A 22,247-nucleotide genomic window follows, 5' to 3' on the forward strand; every position below is an offset into this window, starting at 1 on the left:
TTAAGCTATTTTCCACAAAACTGTCTTGGTCATATAAATGTAAAATTAATTCATTACTATTGTTCATTGCAGCCTCTATGGTTGCAAATAACCTGATTTCTAGGGGTGTCACGATTCTCGAAATCCTTGATTCGATTGTATTTCCGATTTTAGGGTCACGATTCGATTCTCGATTTACAGCAGAGAGGCCTATGCCAGTTTTAAATTAGTCTATGGCAGGGGTTGGCAACCAATGGCACGCGTGCCACCGTTGACACGCCAAGGCATAATCACTGGCACACGCCACGCTGGACCAGCATCAGCAAAAAAAAATTAATAATAAAAAATCTCAGACAGGGAGCACGATCCTCCAATCGAAATCATTCCTCAACGCTCTGCACTCAGCTCCCGCCACAGACCCATGTTTAAATTTGTTTAAATAACCGTAACGGCGGCACAGCGCTGCATGTGACGTAATCCCTGAGCTGCGTCAAGGCTGGATTATTTATTATGAATTACACTTTTGCGAGTCACTGTAGCGCGCGACTCCGCACACCTTGCAGGACCTGCGTGAACGGCGCAGGCGTTTATATTCTTTGCAGTGTTCTCCGTAACGATATGTGGTAGTATAAAGAAACACCCCTCAAAAACAGGGGAAGGAACATTTACCTGACGAAAATTAATGTTGCATTGTGTTCCAGGTTTGAAAAGTGCTGGAATTTAGGCTAAAGTACTTGAAAATGCTTGAAATTGTAACTACTTGGTTTCACAACAAATAGCTATCTGACTGAACAGTTCTCTTGTATTACGTTAACAAATATGAGCCTCTTGTAATTCCAGGACGAAACATGAGAGAACGTGAAGACGTTAATTTGGGGCGTTTTGAAAATAAACAACCATTAAATAATGTGATGAAAAAGCGAATTATTTCGAATCATTACGAGTATATATATAAATATTTAACTTAATTAGGTGCTTTAATTCCACCTTGTAAAGGTGTATGAGCCCAGAAAACATGACTTGTTTCATTGTGCTGAAGTGCGGCGCGCGCAAAGTTACTAAATTCGAGAGGGGTACAACCTTGTGAATCGCCAGCGCACACGGGCGGAGCCATCGCGATTACGTAATTTTCGGTGCGCAGACCCTCGTGGCGTGTCTAGTTTAAACCAGGCTTTACTTTGCGTAGTGTGGGTGCTTGCGTAGCTTAGAGGGAGGGATCATCGATCCTCTTTTTGACTTCGAGGCTCGAGATCGTGACATAATTACGATTTAATATCGAAATTGTGACACCCCTATTGATTTCCCAAGTAACCTCTCTCAAATTGTAACCATATTGGAGTACTTAAATTAACCTGCTTTGGTACTGCAATCAGTTAACCTGTTCATCATCTCTTCATGAGTGTATTGTTCCCTATTATAACATTATTTACTTGCATGTTCTGACAGAGGTGGTTATTTTTACAAAGCCACTTTATGAACATGTTGCTAATGTTAACATAAGGCACTGTATGAGCAAACTTGCTGTCTGACCACAAAAAAAACATTACTGCCTGACCATTTTCTATGTTTGTGTCAAGAACAACATATTCTTCATGCATAGTACAGAAGGAGAGTCCAGCATCCGGTTACTACGGTGATGGAGGGCATTTCTGCCTGTTCCCATCCTGGGCACTCTGCCCATGCTCATTTTGGACACTGTAGTGTTCCAGTGCTATGCTCAGCACTTTGCGTCTATATGCTGACTTAAGCCCAAGGTAGAGGTGTGAAGGGTGTATGCTGTGCTGTGCATTTGCATGTGTGCGCACGCGCGTGTTCTAGATCCAGTGTCAGGTTTTCCCTCCACCTGTAGGATTCCACCCCGTTCTTTAATTGTTCCTTAGTCGTCTGGTCTTTAAAAGGCTCGACCCAGATGAGAAGAGCAGCCAGCCTTGGGGTCCTCACTTTGCGCCTGTTACCTTTTGCGTGGGTCTCATTGTACAGTTTGTACCACATATGGTGTAAATGTGGTAGATAGTGATCAGTTTTGTGTGGTGGTTGGAGTACGGGAGTCGGTGTAGTTTTGTGTTGCGGCTGGAGTACGGGAGTCGGTGTAGTTTTGTGTTGCGGCTGGAGTACGGGAGTCGGTGTAGTTTTGTGTTGCGGCTGGAGTACGGGAGTCGGTGTAGTTTTGTGTTGCGGTTGGAGTACGGGAGTCGGTGTAGTTTTGTGTTGTCACCTGACTAAATGCATGTTGTTAATTGTAAAAAATTGCATTTAAATCTCCTAATGTAAACACGTGTGAGTGCTCAAGTAATCAGTTAAGCAGACCAATCAAATGAGACATCCTTGGGAAACGATTTGAGCCACACTGATTAAAAGGGAGAGGAAACCACTGTTGTGCCAAGGCATAAAGCACACAGATCAACAATGCTGAGAGGAAAGGGGACATCTGAGGACATCAGGAAGAAGGTGGTGACAGCCCATCAGTCTGGGGAAAGCTATAAGAACATGCTCAAAAAGATTCCAGCTCCTTCCATCCACTGTAAAATAAATCCTTTACAAATGGAGAGCACTCAGCATCACTGCAACTCTGCCCAGAAGTGGACGGCCATTAAAACTTGCATCAAGAAGCACCTACAGTCGGGGCAAAAAATCAATAGACATGACATTCATGGGAGAGTTGCTAGAAGGAAGCCTCTGTTAAAAAAAAAGTACAAAGTTGTCCATTTAAACTTTGCCAGAGAGCACATGGACAAACCAGAGGCTTTCTGGAAGTCCATTCTCTGGACAAATGAGTCCAGAATTTTATTATTTGGCCACAATTACAGGTGCAATGTTTGGTGAAGAAAAAAAAACTGCATATACATGGAAGAACCTCCTCCCAACAGTGAAGCATGGTGGTGGAAATGTGAAGGTCTGCTTCTCTTCATCCTGCACCTGGATGACCAATATTATCCGTGGAACCATCAGTTCACAGGCCTATCAACCAATTCTTGACCAGAATCTCCTGCCGCCAGTCAGGGAGTTGAAGCAGAAATGGATAATGCAACAAGACTACGACCCAAAGCATTCCAGCAAAACTACCAAGGAATGGCTTAAGAGAAAGATTTGCACTCAAAGTCCGGACCTCAAACCCATAGAAATGCTGTGGCAAGATCTGAAGGGGGCGGCACATGCCAGATGTTCCTCCAACAATAATCCCCAAAAGCGAATGCAAGAGTCATTTGTATTTACAGATCTGGTTGAAGTAATGGCTGCAAAAGGAGGTGCCACAAGCCACCAACTAAGAGTTCACATACTTTTGCACTTGGCAGATTTTCAGTTTTTTGCAGAGAGAAATTACTTTTGTTAAATAAGTAATAAAAATGTTTGTCGTTTTCTGTGTCCCTTATTTATAAAGTCTGCTTTACAAATTGAAATTTGGATGTTCATTTAATAAAATTATTATTATTATTTTTTTAAAGAAAATAATTACCATCTTTGGGTGGTTCACAAACTAGCAAGCAGCACTGTGTGTGTGTGTGTGTGTGTGTGTGTGTGTATATATATTAGTTTGTGTGTGTGTGTACAATACCAACAATACAACCTTTACAACAGTTTCCACATACATAGTTTACAGCTCTTTCCTCTGGACATGGTTGTAACGTCTGTCATATACTTTGGCACTAACAAAGCATAGTTGGTATGAGAATATATCAACATATATGATAACATTTTATATTAAAATGTTTCAGTTGGTTACTTAATTCTGATTGGATAATAATAATAATAATAATAATAATAATAATCAGTTATGATAATAATAATGGTGATCTGTTGTTGGAGATTGTCTGCACTCAAACCTGTAACTGTGATCTATTCAACAGCACCTCTTTGTCAGTCTCTAGAAATTGTTTTTCCTGGTGTCACAAAGTCTGACAAATTTAAGAGGAAATTCCCCTCTGAGATGAGGCACCTCTGGCTGACCCTGGACCAGCCGCTCTGGAACACAGCAGCACTAGAGACACGCTGTCACCCTGTACAGGCTGCTCCACTGTGTAAACACTTGCTTGCCTTCAATCTACAGTTCATGCTTTTCTTAAAGAATGGTTTTGGTAGGATGTTTGGGTTGTAAATCTCAGATCCAGGAATTTCATAAGTGCTTAGTTATTTGTTTTGAAATCTGAACTCGTTTGGGTCCACAGTAAATCTCCTTTTGCCAATGGTCTGAATTCTGTTATATAATAGTAGCACAATTTAAGGCATTTCAACTTCAGAATTATTTTAGCTGTAACATATATTGGCAGAGGGGTGCTTCTGCGTTAGACTGGGGTTCTGGTTTTTTTCTGTTTTTTTTTTTGGATACCATCAGAAATCACTTAAATTTTGAGTAAATTTTTTTGTTCAGTGGCAATTCACGATCCATTTGAATTAAGACAAACTGTGGTGTTATCCGTTGATCCAAGTGCATTTTTTTCCATGTATTTTTTGCAACAGTCTCCACAGAAATAACCTTCGACTTGCATTAGTGTTTAATGAACAACCCTTAAGTGATGTGTTCCTCCAGTTAGGCAGTGTACTCCATGGAATAATTCAGAAAGGTTTCCCAGTTTCCATGGGTCAGCTTCTCAAAGAGACACAAAAACAACAACAGAGTGCAGGCCTGCTTGCAACCCAATGCAGCGAATGCCTCATACAGTCAGAAAGTGAGTTGTGTTGGCCATTTCATCTCTGGACAAGGCATCATTAATTGTCCCTGCATCGCTGTAGTAGTTCATATTTCACACGGGTTCTGCGGGGCCACAATGGCTGGATTCCTGGCAGTGCCTGTGCTGAGATGGGGCCTGTGTTGAACTGTTGTCTGTGTTGCATAACATTTGGAAAGGCATGTGAAGTATTCTAAACCTCTGCATTGTTATGTCCACCATGCTGGTTTATTTTTCACCTTGGTAACGGTAGAAAAATATGTAGAAGATATGGCAGTAGGAATTTTAGCTTTTTGTCATAGAAAAAATGTAATGCCTTAAGATATTTTGACTCATTATGTTGAATTATGTTATGTTGATCAGGAAAATGTGATGTAGTTCTTTTTCCCAAAGATGAGTCTGTTATGTAATTATTTTACTTGTCTCAAAGGTATAGAGTACCACAGATCTAATCACTCTTCCATGTCTCAATAGCTTTCATTGATATCACTCCATCCTGATGGCATTAACTGAGCTGTGTCAGTGCTGGAACAAATATGGGCAACGTCCCTGGACGTCTCTGAGAAACAGAACAGGCCATTTTCTTTTGCAGTTTTCTCAATTTCATTCACACTGTCCTATGTATTCTGTGTCTGTCTTTCTTATATCAGTGCGTAATACACACACACACACACACACACAGACCGGACACAAGCAGCCACTGATTCATTCTGATCCATGCATATATCCAACTCACACACATTAGTGAGTCCTCACGACTAACAAGATTCAATTCCTGCTGAAGGACAGAAGGGAAGTTCTGTCCCTTGTGTTCAAGCTCTCGGCCCAGTCTGGTTCTCTAAGAAATGGCCTCTGTTTTTGGAAGGAGAGCTGTAGTACAGTACGTACAAACAAGTAGGAATCTGATGTCCCCCTTGGCCTATTCTGTCTGTCTGTCTGTCTGTCTGTCTGTCTGTCTGTCCGTCCCTGTCTCTCTCTACCTCTCATACACACACACACACACACATCCTTCCCATGCAGTCACTGTGGATCTCATCATCATAAAAAAATTGAGGAACTCCTAGTCATATATTTTGTTTTAATATTTTAACTAGTTCAGTATTTTCTTTGCCCTGTTGTGTTTAGTGCTGAGCTAAAACTCATCTGGTCTGCTGGAAGTTTGTGTGTATAGCCTGTGTGTAGCATCCACAAGTCTTGTCATTTCTGCGTGTCATCCTGTCTGCTGACATTTTCATTGCTGTGCAGTCTTTGCACTCTCACTCCAGAGGCGCCTCTGCTGTCCTAGTGTATGAAGAAACAAGAACTTGCAAATTCTGGTGCCATGGGTGCAGGGCCAAGTCGCTGAGGAGCTCAGCCATGCTGCTGGAGGCGGGGCTGGAGGCGGGACTGGAGGCGGGGCTCGGCCATGTGTGAAGGCGGCCTCAGCGGCCCCCTCTTACTCATGCAGCTTGAGTAAATGCCTCACAAGGGCTGCAATTCTGTTTTCTTATGCTCAGTTTTCCTCTGGGGCGTGGCAGACGTGTGTGTGTGTGTGTGTGTGTGCGCTCGGTCTCCCTCTGGGGCGTGGCAGACGTGCGTGCGCTCGGTCTCCCTCTGGGGCGTGGCAGACATGCGTGTGCTCGGACTTCCTCTGGGGCGTGGCAGACGTGCGTGTGCTCGGACTTCCTCTGGGGCGTGGCAGACGTGCGTGTGCTCGGACTTCCTCTGGGGCGTGGCAGACGTGCGTGTGCTCGGTCTTCCTCTGGGGCGTGGCAGACGTGCGTGTGCTTGGGCGCTGCCTGCCGTGCTGTGCTTCAGAAATGGAGCTCCATTGGAGAACCGCTTTCAGCTCGCAGTTACAGCAGTAATGCGACACCCGCATGTAACCCGAGTCACGCGGGGCAGTCTGGCCAGCGAAACGACTGGAGCAGCTCACGTGACCCACCCCCCGCATGCTGTTCCTCATCAGACTCACCACCCCGTGTCTAGTGCAGTGTAACCCCTGCGATTTCCTGCCTGACGGTAAACGTTGACGCAAACCAATAGACCCTGCTGTAAATGGTTGCCCTGGGTTACCCTTGACACATGTCCTGATGTTACTGGAACAAAGTGACCTTAAGCCAGCATAGACGAGCTCATCTAACGTCATCCAAACAACAGCCTGATTCACTTTGACCCAGTCAGCCATCTGCACACTCACTTCCCTCGGTGCGACTCGGCCGTCATTGTGAATGTGACAGTGCAGTTGTACCGGGTTGTGCTACATGGCTCTGTTGTGTCTTGCCACCCCGTGGAAACTACTTGAACATCCCGGGACACTCCCCCACACGTCATGTGCGGTCTTGTTGGCATACTTTCTTCAGAGGTTTGTTTCTTCTTTCTCAGTAAAAGAAAATCAATATGTGGTGTTTGGCTAACTGTGTACCTCTTGTTTGTGTTTCTCTCCCACAGGGCTCCAGAGATCATTTTGGGCCTGCCATTTTGTGAAGCCATAGACATGTGGTCTTTGGGCTGTGTGATAGCAGAGCTGTTTCTGGGATGGCCCCTCTACCCTGGGGCTCTGGAGTATGACCAGGTAATTATCCTGACCATGGCTGCTGGACCACTTCAGCACTCCCCACGGCCCTGTGCCCATGTGCCGACCCAACTTTGGACCAAGGGCCTCAAACCACTCCTTGACATTTTGCAGAGTGTCAGAGTCGGTGCATATGTACAAACACAAACTGATGGCCTCGCCTTCCTCACAAAATCAGCTCTCAGATGTGAGTTCTCACATGTCCCTGTCTTCTCTGTCCTACGTCATCTGTTATTCACTGAGCTGTGGTATGTTGTCTCAAGTCTGCAGAAGAGTTTGCACTGCTCTGCGTGTGTGTGTGTGTGTGTGTGTGTGTGTGTGTGTGTGTGTGTGTGTGCGTGTGCGTGCGTGCGTGCGTGCGTGCGTGCGTGCACATCATAGGAGTGTAGACATGCACGCAATGTGTTGGGCCATGCTTGTTTGGATTCAGAGCATACATTAACTCCATCTGCTTTTAGTGTGGTGTCTTCACTTTTGAGACTTCTGGGGCCCCTCCCCTCCTGCTTGGGGCCCCTGGGGACACCGCGGGGACTCTTTTAGAGTCATTGTGTGTGTCAGTATGTGTGCATATGAGACGGAGGCAGAGGGATGTGCAGTGACGGGCCCAGATTAGAACGCTGTTTCCGGGGAAGGCAGGGGAAGAGGAGCTCCAGTAACCCAGAGAGGGGGAGCGGGGTGAAGATCTCTGCCAAACCTGCTGGGATGCCGACATGCCGGGGGGAGCCGTCAGCTCTTAGCACGGCTGCTCCAGCACAGCAGCACCCACCCTCGCTACATACCCGCCTGAGCTCTGCTATAAAATGCCTCTTAAGCCCACTCCACAGTGATCAAAATATTTTTACTGCCAGACATCAAATTAGTTTCATATTCCTCATACCATCCTCGTCCCAGGTTGATACTGGGCTAATACTTGGGGGACAAAACTCCTGCATTTCTTGGGAAAGAAATTCGCAGGGCTTTGAAACTTCTGAAGGAAGTATGTAGAAGTAAATTGTTAAAGAGCAAGATGGAGAGAAAGGAATTCAGATCTCTGCAGATTTGAGTTGTAGTGCAGCATGGTGAACCATTTCATGTTAATGTGCATTACCTGAAATGTGTGCAGTGATTGCTTCTAAAGATAAGGAATATCACATACTAATTCATTTATGAAAGTGTTTCCAGAGTACTACATAGGTTTGTGCCTATGAAGTTAACTCCACTCATCTGAAGATATAAACCTACAGATTCTAACCTAGGTTCAAAGCCTATGGTATTTCTCATCTTTATTTTAGACGTGTGACACATCAATCAAGTATTTCTGTAGCCTGCTGATTGTTTAAATTAAAGCCAAACCTCCCTTGTTGTGTGGTTCATGTTAGTAAACACATGTTGATTTAATGTGTGAAGTCTGATCTTCCTAGCAAGGCTCCTGACCTATGGAGGTGTGAAGTGTCAGACCAGGACCCAGGGTGTCCATGGTGGGATTTCTGACCTACGGCATTACTGATAACCCCACCGCCCCTCTGTGCTCCTCCTTCGTGGGGGTGGGTGTAGGGGTTCCAGTTCCACCCCATGCAGCAGAATGTATTTATAGCAGAGCCAAACACCTAACAGGACCGGCTGCAACACCTCTCGGCTCACAGGCATGCAGAACAGGGTTTTACAGCAACGTTTTAGCCGCACAGTAAGCGGCTAATTAGTCTGAGGAATGTGCCGTCATCTGCATGTTTCCGTGCGCAGGGCTTTCTTCGTGTTTGTGCGTGGCGGCTGCGTTTTGCGTGTGGGAGAGTTCGGGGACGCGTCAGGCTTCTTATTGCTGTCTGCCGCATGCTTCTCCCTCTATCTACGTGTTCAGGCCTGCAAGCAGACTTCGCTATGCTGTTATTCCAGGATCTCTGCGCAGACGCACCTTTCTGCGAACGCAGGCCTGTGGGACGCAAACGTGTAAAGCGCTCATGCACACAGTCTCATAAACATACTTCTCTTTCCTATACGCACGCACAGACACGGTCTAGTCAGGCGGCACAACTCTCTGCTGGAGATTCGGGTGTTAAAAGGGGCGATATATTGCGCTCACATGCTGTTCAAAGATCAGGTGCTTTTGAACTTGTCGTTCAGCTGTTTATGATGGTAGGCGGCGTTTACTCGCAGGATGGTGATGTAAGAGATCGGAATGCCGATGAACCCACTCCCTTGTCTGGCCTTGCTACTTGTTGTTGAACATGTACGCGTAGCGCCAATCAAAACATCGGTGTGGGGAATGCTCCTTTCCCGCCCGTTCCTCCTCCCCGCCCAGCGTCCTGGCCGCCCTGTTTTCAGGGACGGCTTTTTGTGGTTTACGTTTGATGTGAACCGATTGTCAGAAAACATTTGCCAAAATTACGAGGTAAAAATTTTGTCAAAAGTTTAAATGTTGCCACCCAGCGGCTGTTTGTGTTGCCTTGTATGTCTGTGCATTTGTGCGTATATGTCAGTTGTGCACTGGTTGGGCCAGGCAGGCTATTAGCTCAGCAGAGGTTTATTTTTTGCCTATAAAATGTTGTTGATGCTTCTCTGAACTCAGTGCATTAAGATGTGCAGTTGTCCCAAGAGACCCAGGCATTTTAATGGAGAATTTAATTGGGAATTCCTGTGCTTCTGGAGAGCCCCAGGCCCTCGCATAATAACTAGGCCATTTTGCATTACCGTGTCACTTTATGGCATCTGGTTTTGGAGATCTGAGTTGATGGGTATTTGGCTAGCTTCATTCTCAACTGTGTTTCCATGGTTTTGTGGACTGCAGCCCTGTTCATGGCTCTGCGTTTCCCCACGTCCTTTTTGTTTTTACTGGCATGAGTCATAACAGTGTAGAATTTAGGGGTCATGGGTCATCTGACCAAGGCCCTGAAATGCCAGTGTGAATATATTACTTTTGGAGCTCTTCTATCGCACTGTGTGTCTAATAGGCATTTCTGTCTCACCAGGGCGCTGCTTACGTCAGGGCGATCTTGATCGATCTTTCTCTCACTCCCTCTCTCTCTCTCTCTCTTGGCTCGGTCTGTTCTCTTTCTTTGTCACTTTCTTTTTCTTTCTCTTGATTGCTTCAACAACATGGACACAGAAGCACTATTACGTACATGTGTACATCTTGCACATAGGACATCAATTGTGTACATTTACTGATTTCTGCAATCATACATTTTAATTGTCATACATTTTCGTGTGTGTATAAAGTTCTCAGTGTTTAAAATGAATTACTCACCATATTCAGCTTTTTCTGAATTCACTACAAATTTTGTATATTTGCACTAAAACATTTTTAAAAGCGAAAAAAAAGTGGATAAGAATGAAATGCCCTCTCTCCTTCTCTTCATCTCCTCTCCCCTCTGCTGTTCTTCCTCCGCTCCTCCCCAGATTCGCTACATTTCCCAGACACAGGGCCTGCCAGGGGAGCACTTGTTAAATGTGGGCACCAAGACGTCACGCTTCTTCTTCAGAGAGTCAGATTCCCCTTATGCAGCATGGAGACTGAAAGTGAGCTGGAGACTTCACGGTCACCCTCCGAACACACACCACCATACCAAAAATACACCATCCGGGTGGCTTAGCTCATGAGCAACAATCGATGTGTACAATGTCTGTTTTTATTCTGTTTCTCAGTCAACGGAGGAGCATGAAACGGAAACTGGAATGAAATCAAAAGAAGCCAGAAAGTATATTTTCAGCAGTTTGGATGATATTGCGCATGTACGTATGGCTGGCCGCTGAAGCCCATCTTAAAGCATGTCCACATGAAGCCAGTTTTACGGTGGCTTCACACACCACTATCTTTGTCTAGCCGCGGCTTCTGTGGAAGTTGAAACGTTCCTTCCTCAGAAAGTAAACTTGATAATGCCACAAAGTAGTGAGGAAGTTTCTTGGTACTGATAAACATGTCATGTATGCTTACCTTAAGTTTGTGCTGTAATTGTTGCTCTTTCTTACACAAGCGAGCTATCCAGTTGTTATTTTAATATCTTGCTAATTTTCTGTCAGTTATGTATGAAATCTTTAAAATTGTGTGGGTGGAACAAAATGCAACCTTTCTTTTCCTTTTACCTCCTAGGTGAATCTAGTGATGAATCTGGAAGGCAGTGACTTGTTGGCAGAAAAGGTGGACCGTGGAGAGTTTGTGGTCTTGCTGAAGAAAATGTTGTTAATAGATGCGGAGAAGAGAGTCGTACCCTCTGAGGCTCTTGATCATCCATTTGTCACCATGCAACACCTGCTGGACTTTCCTCATAGTAACCAGTGAGCACTGATTATCTTATTAAACCAGACATTCATCTTAAGTCATCTGGAAGTTTTTAAACATTGCAGGATTCAGTTTATGAATTCCGCTCTAGTATTGTGCGCGTGATGTGTTGAAATATATGTGATCTGGTTCGTTTCTTCTTTAAAGTAGCAAAAGAGAGAATAACACTCACTCTTGTTCCTTGTGCTCGCAGTGTCAAATCCTGTTTCCACATCATGGATGCGTGTCTGTCACGTCCCAGCACGTACGAGCCTGTCAACCGCAACAAGGCTCCGTTCACGCGGCCCATCGCCGCACCGGCCCCCAGCCTCGCCGTGCCCTTCAGCAAGATGGCCACCGTGCACGCGCAGGTACGAGGGCCACTGGCACGCTCTCAGGGGGGGAGGGGACCCTCGTGAAACGTGATCGGCCACCGACGTGTTTGATGTTCCACTCTCGGCTCTTTCCGTGGCTGTCGTGCTTTTCTGCCGTCCAGACTACTTTGGTGTTGCAGTGCTCTGGCCTTCCCCCTGTGTTTGGTTAAGCAAACACAGGGTCCATAAACATCGGCTTACCCTGAAACACGACGTGCCTTTCACCTAACGCACGCAGTGCGTGTTTGTCAGAACAGGACTGGCCCTGTTTAAGCGGACAAATCACCGTCGTCACTGTGTGCTGGGTCAGAGGTCGAGCCTCTGTGTAACATGCGGCTGGATGAAGGCGTCAGCGGTGCCGGACGGGCTGTCATCTCACACCTCCTCCTCACATCCTCCCTCACAAACGGCCCCGTTTACCGCCACGTCATTGTTCCTTCCCCAGACCTGCCTAATGTCACCTTATTCCATGGCAGCGTCGTTGTCGTGACAACGCTGCCTGACGTCAGCGAAGCATAGGGAGAGCGTTCGGTTGCCAAGGAGAGGAGTCAGGGAAAGGGGGGGGGGGGGGGGGGGGGGTGTTGGAGCCTCTTCAGTGAAATGACCTCCTGCAGACACAGGTCTTTGCTTTTATGCCGCCTTCTCTAGATTGTTAATGTTTCATGAGAGCCTGGGTAATCGACTTCATCTTGCTTTTAAAAGCTTGATTGCATCAACTTCATCCTGTTTCTTTTTTTCTTTTTTTTTTTTTAAAGCTTTCAAAGTTCAAAGCAATTGTTTTGTTTATTGGGTTAAGTGTGTGTGGATGGTGTTGAGCCCACGTGCTCTCTTTTGCGTCAGACTGACCCACCTAAATTGCCTTTGCCTACACAGATTGTAAATTGTAATTGGTTCTAGTTAAGATTTAAATGGGAAAAGGCTGGTCAGTTGTTCACACAGGTGAAAAGGAGCTTTGTTCCAACATGACTGAGAGAGGCCAGTCTGCACAGGTCCTTCCTGATCTCACTCAAGATGCCAAAGCTTAATGGTCCTAATTCAATAATCCAGATTATTCTGGTGTTGCTCTGGTAAGGCAAGGCAAGGCAAGTTTATTTATATAGCACCTTTCATACACAACGGTCATTCAAAGTGCTTTACAAATGAAAAGAAAACACAGAAAAATGTAAAACAATAGATATAAGAAATTAATCACATATATAAAGAAAAATATAAGAACATTCTAAGAACATAGAATGTAAAAAGTACAGTAAATAAAATAATAAAAATAAATAAGATCTAAAGGGGGGGAGCAAAGATAAGAACAGTAAAAATAAAATGTTAGACTTAAACATAAAAAAAGAAACAAACACAATAAAATCTAAAATAGGAAGCATGATTAAAACAGTAGATTTAAAGTAAGTTAAATTAATGAAGATTCTGGTGTAAGTGAACTTTGAGCTGAAGGTGTATTTTTGTGCGTGCGTGTGCATGCGTGCGTGTGTTCCTCATGTATAAACATTGTCTGCAATTGCAATGTTGCCCTCTGTGGGTCATTTGATTACAGTGCACTGTAGAGGAAAGATTTCATAGCATAACACAGTGGACACCAGAATAATTCTGTCGGACTGTCAGTAGTGTGTTGTTGTTGAACGGCACCTAGATGACGGGGTATGTGTGTATGTGTGTATGTGTGTGTGTGTGTATGTGTGTGTGTGTGTGTGTGTGTGTGTGTGTGTGTGTGTGTGTGTGCGCGCGCGCTGTGCAGCCTTTAGCTCCATCTGCTCCATCAGTCATGCATCCCGGCATCCCGCTACAGACTGGAAGTGGTCAGTTTGGGGACTCTTTCCAACAAACCCTGATCCTCTGTCCCCCAACCATACAAGGTGCGTGCAGCACATTTGTGATGGAGTGTGTGTTTTAAGCTCACTCATAAAATACATTCATCAGCACACCTACCAGTCCGGTACTGGTACTGGTGTATAATACCAGTACTATTGTACAGGTGTACAATAGTTCACACCAGTTCCTTCATTTGACAGGCCTCCCCACAAACCCGAGCAAGCCAGTCGGCTTCTCTGTGCGAATGGAGAACACGGTACCCCTGGTTACACAGGCCCCAACCATCCAACCCCTACAGATCAGACCGGGGGTCATCACACAGGTACACACACATCAAATGCTCAAGCGTTTCAAAGATGCCTCGCTTGGTTTTGTTGTGTTTACGTCATCTCGCCACGTCCTCGTCTCCTTCACAGCAGACGTGGTCCAGTCGGGCCCAGCAGATCCTGGTACCTGCCTGGCAGCAGGTGACCCATGTGGCTCCGTCAACCACACTGGCCTCTGACACTGTGGCGGGCCCACAGAGACTGGCAGACTGGGGGTGAGTGGGTGCAGGGCGGTATGTTCACATTATGGCCATCGTACATATCCTGTTTGTCATACTTCAGCCCGTTTTGGAGTTTTGACCTCATTTAGTGACATGGTGGTGGTGTGGTTTTTATTTATCTATTTTTAACCTCAGAGTTTTGTAATTGTCTTTCTTTTGTTCTCTTTCCTCACTCATGCTCTGCAGGAAAGTTCGTCCTCATGGTAACCATTACAACACCATTATGCCCCACCCCCAGCCACTCCTAACCAACCAATTGACCATGTCTGCACACCAGCCAATTAGCATAGGCATCGCTCATGTGGTGTGGCCTCAGCCAGCTGCTAACAAGAGAAATAAACTCTGTGGAAACAGGTTAGTCTTCGCACTAATGCATAACATAGGCCAGGCGTAAAGACTCAACCTGTCCACCACTCTTATCCTTACATATGTATCCTTGTGTGTTTTTATCCCATGACTGTAATATTACATGTATATCTTAAAACATTAAGCCTTTAGTGCCATATTAAATTGTCCAAATGAACTTGAACAGCTGCCTATTTTTTTAAATCCTAAATTTGCAAGTATGTGCAGCAATCAACACAAGTGCCGCCCTCTCCTTTTAGGAGCAACTTCTTACACAACACCAACACCCAGACCTCCACGTGCCACTCCCCAAAGATGACCGAGAATGAGAAAAACCTGGAGCAAGAGGCAGAAGTGGAAGATCACTGCCCACCAACAGAGTGCGTGGTGGAGGCGGAGTTACAGTCGGTGCAGGAGGAGGAGGAGGAGGAGCCTGCGTGCTGTAAGGCGGAGCCAGAGCCGAACGAGCTGGGCGTGTCTCAGAAGCAGAGGCAGGCTATTACCATAGCGGACACGCCCAGCCCAAGCGGTAGTGTGATCACCATCAGCAGTGACACGGACGATGAAGAGGAGCGTGGAGCCCAGAGGCACTCGCTGGAGTGAGTGTCATATTACCAGTTTAATACCACAGTGCCTACATTAACCTGTGCACTAATGACTTAAGGACGTTGAAAGAAGTCCAACGACTGCACTGGTTAACTGTGACGTAGTGAATTGACAGTGTGGTGTTGTAAGATGTACATCACATTAGGGGTGGGCGATATGGGAAAAAAACTTTTAACACGATTTTTTTGCATAAAATCCCGATTTCGATTTTTTATCATGATATTCCATCCAAAAAAAAAAAAGGGGGGGGGGGGGGGGGCTACAACGCTTTCTTCCTAAGCAGATTTTAATGAGTGACACTGATAAAGTGCACTATTGCACTAAATATACAATATTTCCCAGCACGTTAAACTTAAGTTAAATATTTATACATATACCCAATGATTCTAAATTATTTAATGGTTGTTTATTTTCAAAACGCCCAATCTTAACGTCTTCACGTTCTCTCGTGTTTCGTCCTGGAATTACAAGAGGCTCGTATTTGTTAACGTAATACAAGAGAACTGTTCATTCAGACAGCTGTTTGTTGTGAAATGAAGTAGTTACAATTTCAAGCATTTTCAAGTACTTTAGCCTAAATTCCAGCACTTTTCAAACCTGAAACACAAAGCAACATTAAAATTCGTCAGGTAAATGTTCCTTCCTGTTTTTCGAGGGGTGTTTCTTTATACTACCACATATCGTTTCGGACAACACTGTAAAGAACGCGGAGTCGCGCGCTACAGTCACTCGCGAAAGTATAAACCACCGAGGCCGCAGCTTGTGAGGCGGCTGCCCCCGCTGCTCGCTTTGTTTCACTTTCGGCATATTCCTTGGGATGCCTACGTCTCAAGTGATTGAATAAATTTGTTGTACTGCATCGGACATTTTTACATGTTCTTTGCACACCTTACATATCGCTGAAGTTTGGTCTTGGTCAGTAGAAGAAAATCTGAACCAATTCTATATTACAGAGGTGGATTTCCTCTTCATTACCAGCTCCTCGGTTTGGCTTTCAGCCATGGTTGTCCACTTTTAGTTTTTACAACAAACACAACATGGAGTCGTGGAAGACGCACAGTTCGCTGTGATTGGTCAGTCTGCCGCATCGGCGGGAACCAGCATAAAAAAAAAGTCATTGCGCTGATTGGCAAAGGCGATCTATACGATTTCTCTAATTTGCTAGATTGCCTGCGATTCTCCACTCGTCATCGCCATTCATGATTTTATATCGTCATATCGCACACCCCTACATCACATCCTTTGGGAGAGCCAGTGTTTAGAAGGTCTGACTTGATTGTATATATATATATATATATATATATATGTGTGTGTGTGTGTGTGTGTGTGTGTGTGTGTGTGTGTGTGTGTGTGTGTGTGGCAGGTGCAAAGGCAGTCCAGAATGCGAGGCGTGTCAGAGCACCCTAAACATGGAGCGAGTGTGCTCCCTCAGCAGCCCAGACTCCAGTCTCGGCACCAGCTCCTCCGCCTCGGTGCAGTCCAGCGCCTCGCCCTGCAAGAGACCCAACAGGTGCACAGACACACATACACACACACACGTGCGGTCGTCCCGACCCGCCCATCTGTGCAGGCCTTTCTTATAATGCTCCACAAAGCAGTGGGTTTTGTGGTGGGGCACTGTCAACCCTCAGAAGGGCTTTCTCAGCACCTTCAGCCTCCAGGTGTTGGAGAGGGGGGGCGCGTGTGTTGAGCGCGTGTGTGACAGGGCTCTACACCCGTCTCTGTGCAGCATGTCCGACGATGACGACAGGGAGAGCGGCTGTGACACGGTGGACGGCTCGCCCGCCTCTGACTGCTCCAGGCCGGCCGATAGCCCTTTCCTGAGCGGCCGCTACGTGGCGGATGGGAATCAGAACTGCAAGGCTCACGGCACCACCGAGGCGGGCTTGGGCAAACCGCCCGTGAGGACGATGGTGGTACCACCCATGAGGGTGCACAACATCAATGAGCCCTTAGCCAGAACAGGTAAATGCAGAGAAAGCTGCACTTTATTTATTATTATCTCAAGAGGGCGGTATTCACTTTCAGTTGCACTACCATCACTGGCCAGTCTGAAATTTGTCTGCATATAACTGCAGTGTAAAAAGGGGCAATGGAAAATGAATCACATGACTTGTAAGTCTTCCTGAACGAGGAAGATATGCAGAAGATGATACCTTTCATAATGAGTTTGGTTCCTCTAATCTGCCATAGCCCAGCAGAACAGTATGTTGAGGAGAACATAGTTAGCTGTAGTGTGTTAGTTCTGGGTTAGAAAAGAACTGGTAATAAGGTGTTACCGGGCGGGGAAGATTTCGGGTAGTGCAGTGGGCGAGCTTTGCGGTCACCGCTCATGTCTGTTTTCAGGTGGCATGCCTCGGAACCGTGCAGCTATAGTAGGTCAAAGAAGCTCGTACAGGTGACTGTGGGCACGGCTCCACACCTTCACTCTGCTTGACTAGACTTTCTGAGTGCAGTGTCTCTCTTTCTGTGAACACTCCTAGCTCCTTTCTTCTCTACCTTCTCCTGTGCCTTCCTGGTTTTTGAAGTTGATCTTGTCTGAGCTCAAGTTGTATACATCCTGCGTAAACTCCTGTTTGTTTTCCTGGTATGTGGTTTTCCGGTCACACCAGATTAATCCCACTCATCGCAGTGATTAATCAGGTTGTGCATTATGCACTGGTTGTGTTTGAACCCTGAACAGCTGGAATCCAGGTTTGAACCGTAGCTGTGCCATGTGCTGCCCTTCACCCTCTGATTAGTAATTTGGCAGAGTGGAGATTGGTCACAGCGCAGACAGGAAATTAAAGCACCATTTCCCACTTGTCCCGATTGTAATCAATCAGCCCAAATTTGTTGTGGATGTATATTGTGTATGTTGCTGTCTTGTAATGAAATTCTGATGTTTAATATCTTTTCTGTAAAATATTTACAGACACAAATCTTTTCACACACATCTTTACACATTTGTCTCAAATGGTATCCCTGGGTCTCCTAGACTTGATGCTGTGGGTTAGGACACAGTATGGCTTTGTTATCTATGAAAATCAACAACACCTCTGCATAGTTGGTTTGTTGTGAAGACTAGTTAACCTAGTAAACTGGAATCGCTTCTTAGGCCATACCACATAATTACAGTCCTTTCGTACCCTGACTTTCTGAAGATTAATGGCAGAATTGTAGTAGAAAGTTATTCAGATGATGATGAAATAGTCTTGGCGTATCTCAACACTGTTAAGCATGTTTTTCTTTAAAGATTTGGGGGTAAGATTTTATTACATTTTAGATATGTAGACTGACACCTCTAATGCAAACAGTTGGCATCAAATGTCTTAATAACTTGACTACATTTAGGCTAAGTGGGAAAATTGTGTAAATCTTTCCCTACTGTTCATTCGTGATTCCCTTTTCTGTCACTTTTGTGAAGATTCTTTTCCTTTTTTATTCAAGTTCAAAGCTGGCTTTAATATGTAGAACACATCTTGTACCTTGTGCTTTTTATTAAAAACACCTTTCAGCTTCTTTAACTCATGTACATATCTAATTCACACTTGGCAGCTTAGCTGTGCACTATTCTGGCTTTGAATTTTATATTTTTAGATGTTGGCGGCACCTGTAGCTTTATATAAAGAATATCAATATTGATATATATAACAATCTTAACTATCTCTTGGCTTGATGACTTAGATCTGATCTGGATGAGCATATTTGTTTATTTTGTTTAAAAAAACACTTTAGTCATGTGGATCTTTTATTTACTGTAATTATTATTATTTTTTGGTAATTTTGGTAATTTGATCACAACTGTATGTATATATATATATATATATATATATATATATATATATATATATATATATATATATATATATATATATATATATATATATATATATATATACAGTTGTGATCAAATTTATTCAACCCCCACTGAAATAAAGTGTTTTGGCCAGTTTGACATTGATTTTGATCATTTCAGTCATCTTATTTACAATTATATCAAAGAGGCACTTATAAATTAGACAAACATAACATAATATTTATGATGGAATAACCACAAATGTCTTTACTGTGCTCACATCATTATCAGTTTTATTCAACCCCCTAGTGACATTATTTTTTAGTACTTAGTACAACATCCTTTTCCAGTTATGACAGCTTTCAAGCGTGAAGCATAGCTTGACACAAGTGTCTTGCAGCGACCTATGGGTATCTTAGCCCATTCTTCATGGGCAAAAGCCTCCAGTTCAGTCACATTCTTAGGCTTGCGCACTGCAACTGCCTTCTTTAGGTCCCACCAGAGGTTCTCAATTGGATTCAAGTCTGGTGATTGCGATGGCCACTCTAGAATGTTCCAGCCTTTCATGTTCAACCATGCTCTAGTGGACTTGGATGTGTGCTTCGGATCATTGTCCTGTTGGAAGGTCCAACGTCTCCCAAGCCGCAGGTTTGTGACTGACTCCATCACATTTTCCTCCAAGATCTCCTGGTACTGAAGGGAATTCATGGTACCCTGCACACGTTAAAGCTTTCCTGTACCATTAGAAGCAAAACAGCCCCAAAGCATAATTGACCCCCCGCCATGCTTCACAGTAGGCAAGGTGTTCTTTTGTTCATAAGCCTGGTTCTTCCTTCTCCAAACATAGCGCTGGTCCATTGTCCCAAACAGTTCTAATTTAGTTTCATCTGACCACAGTACACTGTCCCAAAACCTTTGTGGCTTGTCCACATGACTTTTGGCATACTGCAGTCGACTTTTCTTGTTCTTTGGAGTCAGCAAGGGGGTGCGTCTGGGCGTTCTGGCATGGAGGTCTTCGTTATGCAGTGCGCGCCTTATTGTCTGAGCTGAAACTTCAGTGCCCACATCTGACAGGTCTTTTTTCAGTTCCTTAGCAGTCACGCAGGGATTTTTCTCCACATTACGCTTCAGGTAGCGCACAGCAGTCGCGGTCAGGATCTTCTTTCTGCCATGACCAGGTAACGTTTCCACTGTGCCCTTTAACTTGAACTTGCGAATGATACTTCCGATAGTGTCTCTTGGAATATTTAACAACTTTGCAATCTTTTTATATCCATTGCCATTCTTGTGAAGAGCAATAACCTCTTCTCTTGTCTTCTGGGACCATTCTCTTGCCTTCACCATGCTTGGAAACACACCAGTAGATGTCTAGAAGGAGCTGAGTATCACAGTCCTTTTAAATCTGCCTAATTGGTGCTTATCATGCTTGATTGCTGCTCGTTGACATCCACAGATGTTTTCAATACCTGATGGAAAACACTGGAATGAACCTCTGTTCTTAGGAGTGGTAGTCGTAAAGGGGTTGAATAATTGTGTCAATGAAGAAATCACAAAAAGGCCATTTAATACTTTATGACAAAAAAAATTGATGCTATCTTAGTTGCTTTTAGTTCTTTAACAAGTCCTTGTAAGATTTCATTATGAACACAATTACAAATGTGCACTGAATTCCATAAAACCCTTCGCAGCATTGGGGGTTGAATAAATTTGATCACAACTGTGTATATAATATATATATATATATATATATATATATATATATATATATATATATATATATATATATATATATATATATATATATATATATATAAAGAATATATATATATAGTCCAAAAGCCCAAAGCTTAATATATAGTTATTATTGTTAGGACATGCACTAACTATAACTGCATTATAGGAATGCACTGTAGCACACACACACTTGCACAAAAGCAGAAGTGTAAAGCAGGACATGCTGCTTACCTGAAGCTTCATGTCTGTCTGTCTGTCTGTCTGTCTGTGTGTGTGTGTGTGTGTGTGTGTGTGTGTGTGTGTGTGTATATTAACTCTTCCCTCTCCGCTCTGATAGAGTCCTCATACCTGTCCAGAGGGCGTGCGGGTCCAGGCAGACAGGGGCAGCACGCCCCCACGGCCATGCTGAACAGGCAGCAGAAGGTCACCCTCGCGCCCCAGCAGCCGCAGCAGGTCCCTCCTGCTTTTGGACAGGTGGGTTCTGAGCTCTGCAGTGACGTTAAGGTCTTAAAAAGTTTCCTGTGATGGTGCATCTCATTTAAACTAATGTCATGAGTTCAGCCCTTCAGTGTTGGAACTGCCCTTGTTTTAATTCACCCCCACTTCTCTGAAGGTCCAGCATTACAGCTCCTCCCACCAAGAGTGGAATGGCAACTACAGCCACCGCCGACCTCAGGCCTTCATCCCGCCCACAGTACATGGCCACACCTTCACATTACCACACGGAAGCCCCACCCACACTACAGCCCACCCCGCCCCTCCGCACCTGGGCGTCCACCCCCACGCTCATGCCCAGCACACCCTGCTCTCTTACCCCCCGTCAGGCCCTCTGGTGACGGCCGCCCCTATGGCGCACCTCCTAGCATCCCCTGGAGCCACGCGGAGCCACGTTCTTCAACCGGCCTACGGCCTGTCCCATCCGGCTGGCCACTTGGTGCACCAGGTCACTGTGGGTCTCAACCCCCGCCTGCTCCCCTCCCCCACCCTCCACCCCCAGGGCCAGTTCAAGCCCCTCTTCCCCCCCCATTCCTACATAGCCTCACCTGCATACGCAGGCTTCCCCCTCAGCCCCACCAAACTCAGTCAGTACCCATACATCTAAGGCCTGTTTCTTGGCCTACTCAAAGGGGACAGCCTGCCTATACCAGTATCCTAGCTTTGGACCTTGGACCTAAAGCTGGACCCCTCATAGGAACCACAGACCATCTGGTTTTCATACCCAAAGCCATGGCACAAGAGAGAAAGCAAACTATTTTTCTGAATCATATAAACACGAGTGCAATTGAACTTTGAGCTTTAACAAAAAAAAAAAATGAATAAAAAAAAGAATATATTGAAGGTATTTGGCAAGTTGACACAGAAAGCATAGAAAAAGCATGTATGGAAATAATAAGCGGATGGTTAAAGGAAAAACGTAGTGTGTTTTGCACATTTTGTACATCTTCACATCAGATTTTCAAATGAGTGCTCCTCAAAACAGGCTAACAATAACAGAAGGTGCCGAAAAGACAAAAATTCACACAATGATCCTTTGGCCCTGATCTATTTTTCTATAATGCCTTGTAACTTGTGCAAGACACATCTTGGTTTGTAAAGTGGCCCCAGTGTCCTGGCCTT

General features: G+C 44.9%; 1 protein-coding gene across 3 annotated transcripts in view; it reads left to right on the top strand.

The window, feature by feature from the left end:
* hipk3b (homeodomain interacting protein kinase 3b) overlaps positions 1 to 21,983 on the top strand; it is a 37,823-nt gene extending 15,840 nt beyond the window's left edge. Inside the window, exons 3-16 of one of the 3 annotated variants that reach the window (XM_076992462.1) lie at positions 7,074 to 7,197; positions 10,570 to 10,689; positions 10,816 to 10,902; positions 11,261 to 11,445; positions 11,643 to 11,799; positions 13,547 to 13,664; positions 13,821 to 13,942; positions 14,037 to 14,161; positions 14,354 to 14,521; positions 14,773 to 15,111; positions 16,482 to 16,628; positions 16,848 to 17,083; positions 20,968 to 21,104; positions 21,244 to 21,983. In XM_076992462.1, the coding sequence (XP_076848577.1) occupies positions 7,074 to 7,197; positions 10,570 to 10,689; positions 10,816 to 10,902; positions 11,261 to 11,445; positions 11,643 to 11,799; positions 13,547 to 13,664; positions 13,821 to 13,942; positions 14,037 to 14,161; positions 14,354 to 14,521; positions 14,773 to 15,111; positions 16,482 to 16,628; positions 16,848 to 17,083; positions 20,968 to 21,104; positions 21,244 to 21,732 (2,554 nt within the window). In that variant the 3' untranslated portion in view covers positions 21,733 to 21,983. Of the gene's footprint in view, positions 1 to 7,073; positions 7,198 to 10,569; positions 10,690 to 10,815; positions 10,903 to 11,260; positions 11,446 to 11,642; positions 11,800 to 13,546; positions 13,665 to 13,820; positions 13,943 to 14,036; positions 14,162 to 14,353; positions 14,522 to 14,772; positions 15,112 to 16,481; positions 16,629 to 16,847; positions 17,084 to 17,464; positions 18,799 to 20,967; positions 21,105 to 21,243 lie in introns of those variants that run through there. The other 2 variants (XM_076992470.1, XM_076992480.1) reach the window with 2 other exon arrangements.
* The last annotated feature ends 264 nt before the right edge of the window (positions 21,984 to 22,247 follow it).

The sequence above is a fragment of the Brachyhypopomus gauderio genome, chromosome 2, assembly GCF_052324685.1.
Source record: "Brachyhypopomus gauderio isolate BG-103 chromosome 2, BGAUD_0.2, whole genome shotgun sequence".
Taxonomy (NCBI): domain Eukaryota; kingdom Metazoa; phylum Chordata; class Actinopteri; order Gymnotiformes; family Hypopomidae; genus Brachyhypopomus; species Brachyhypopomus gauderio.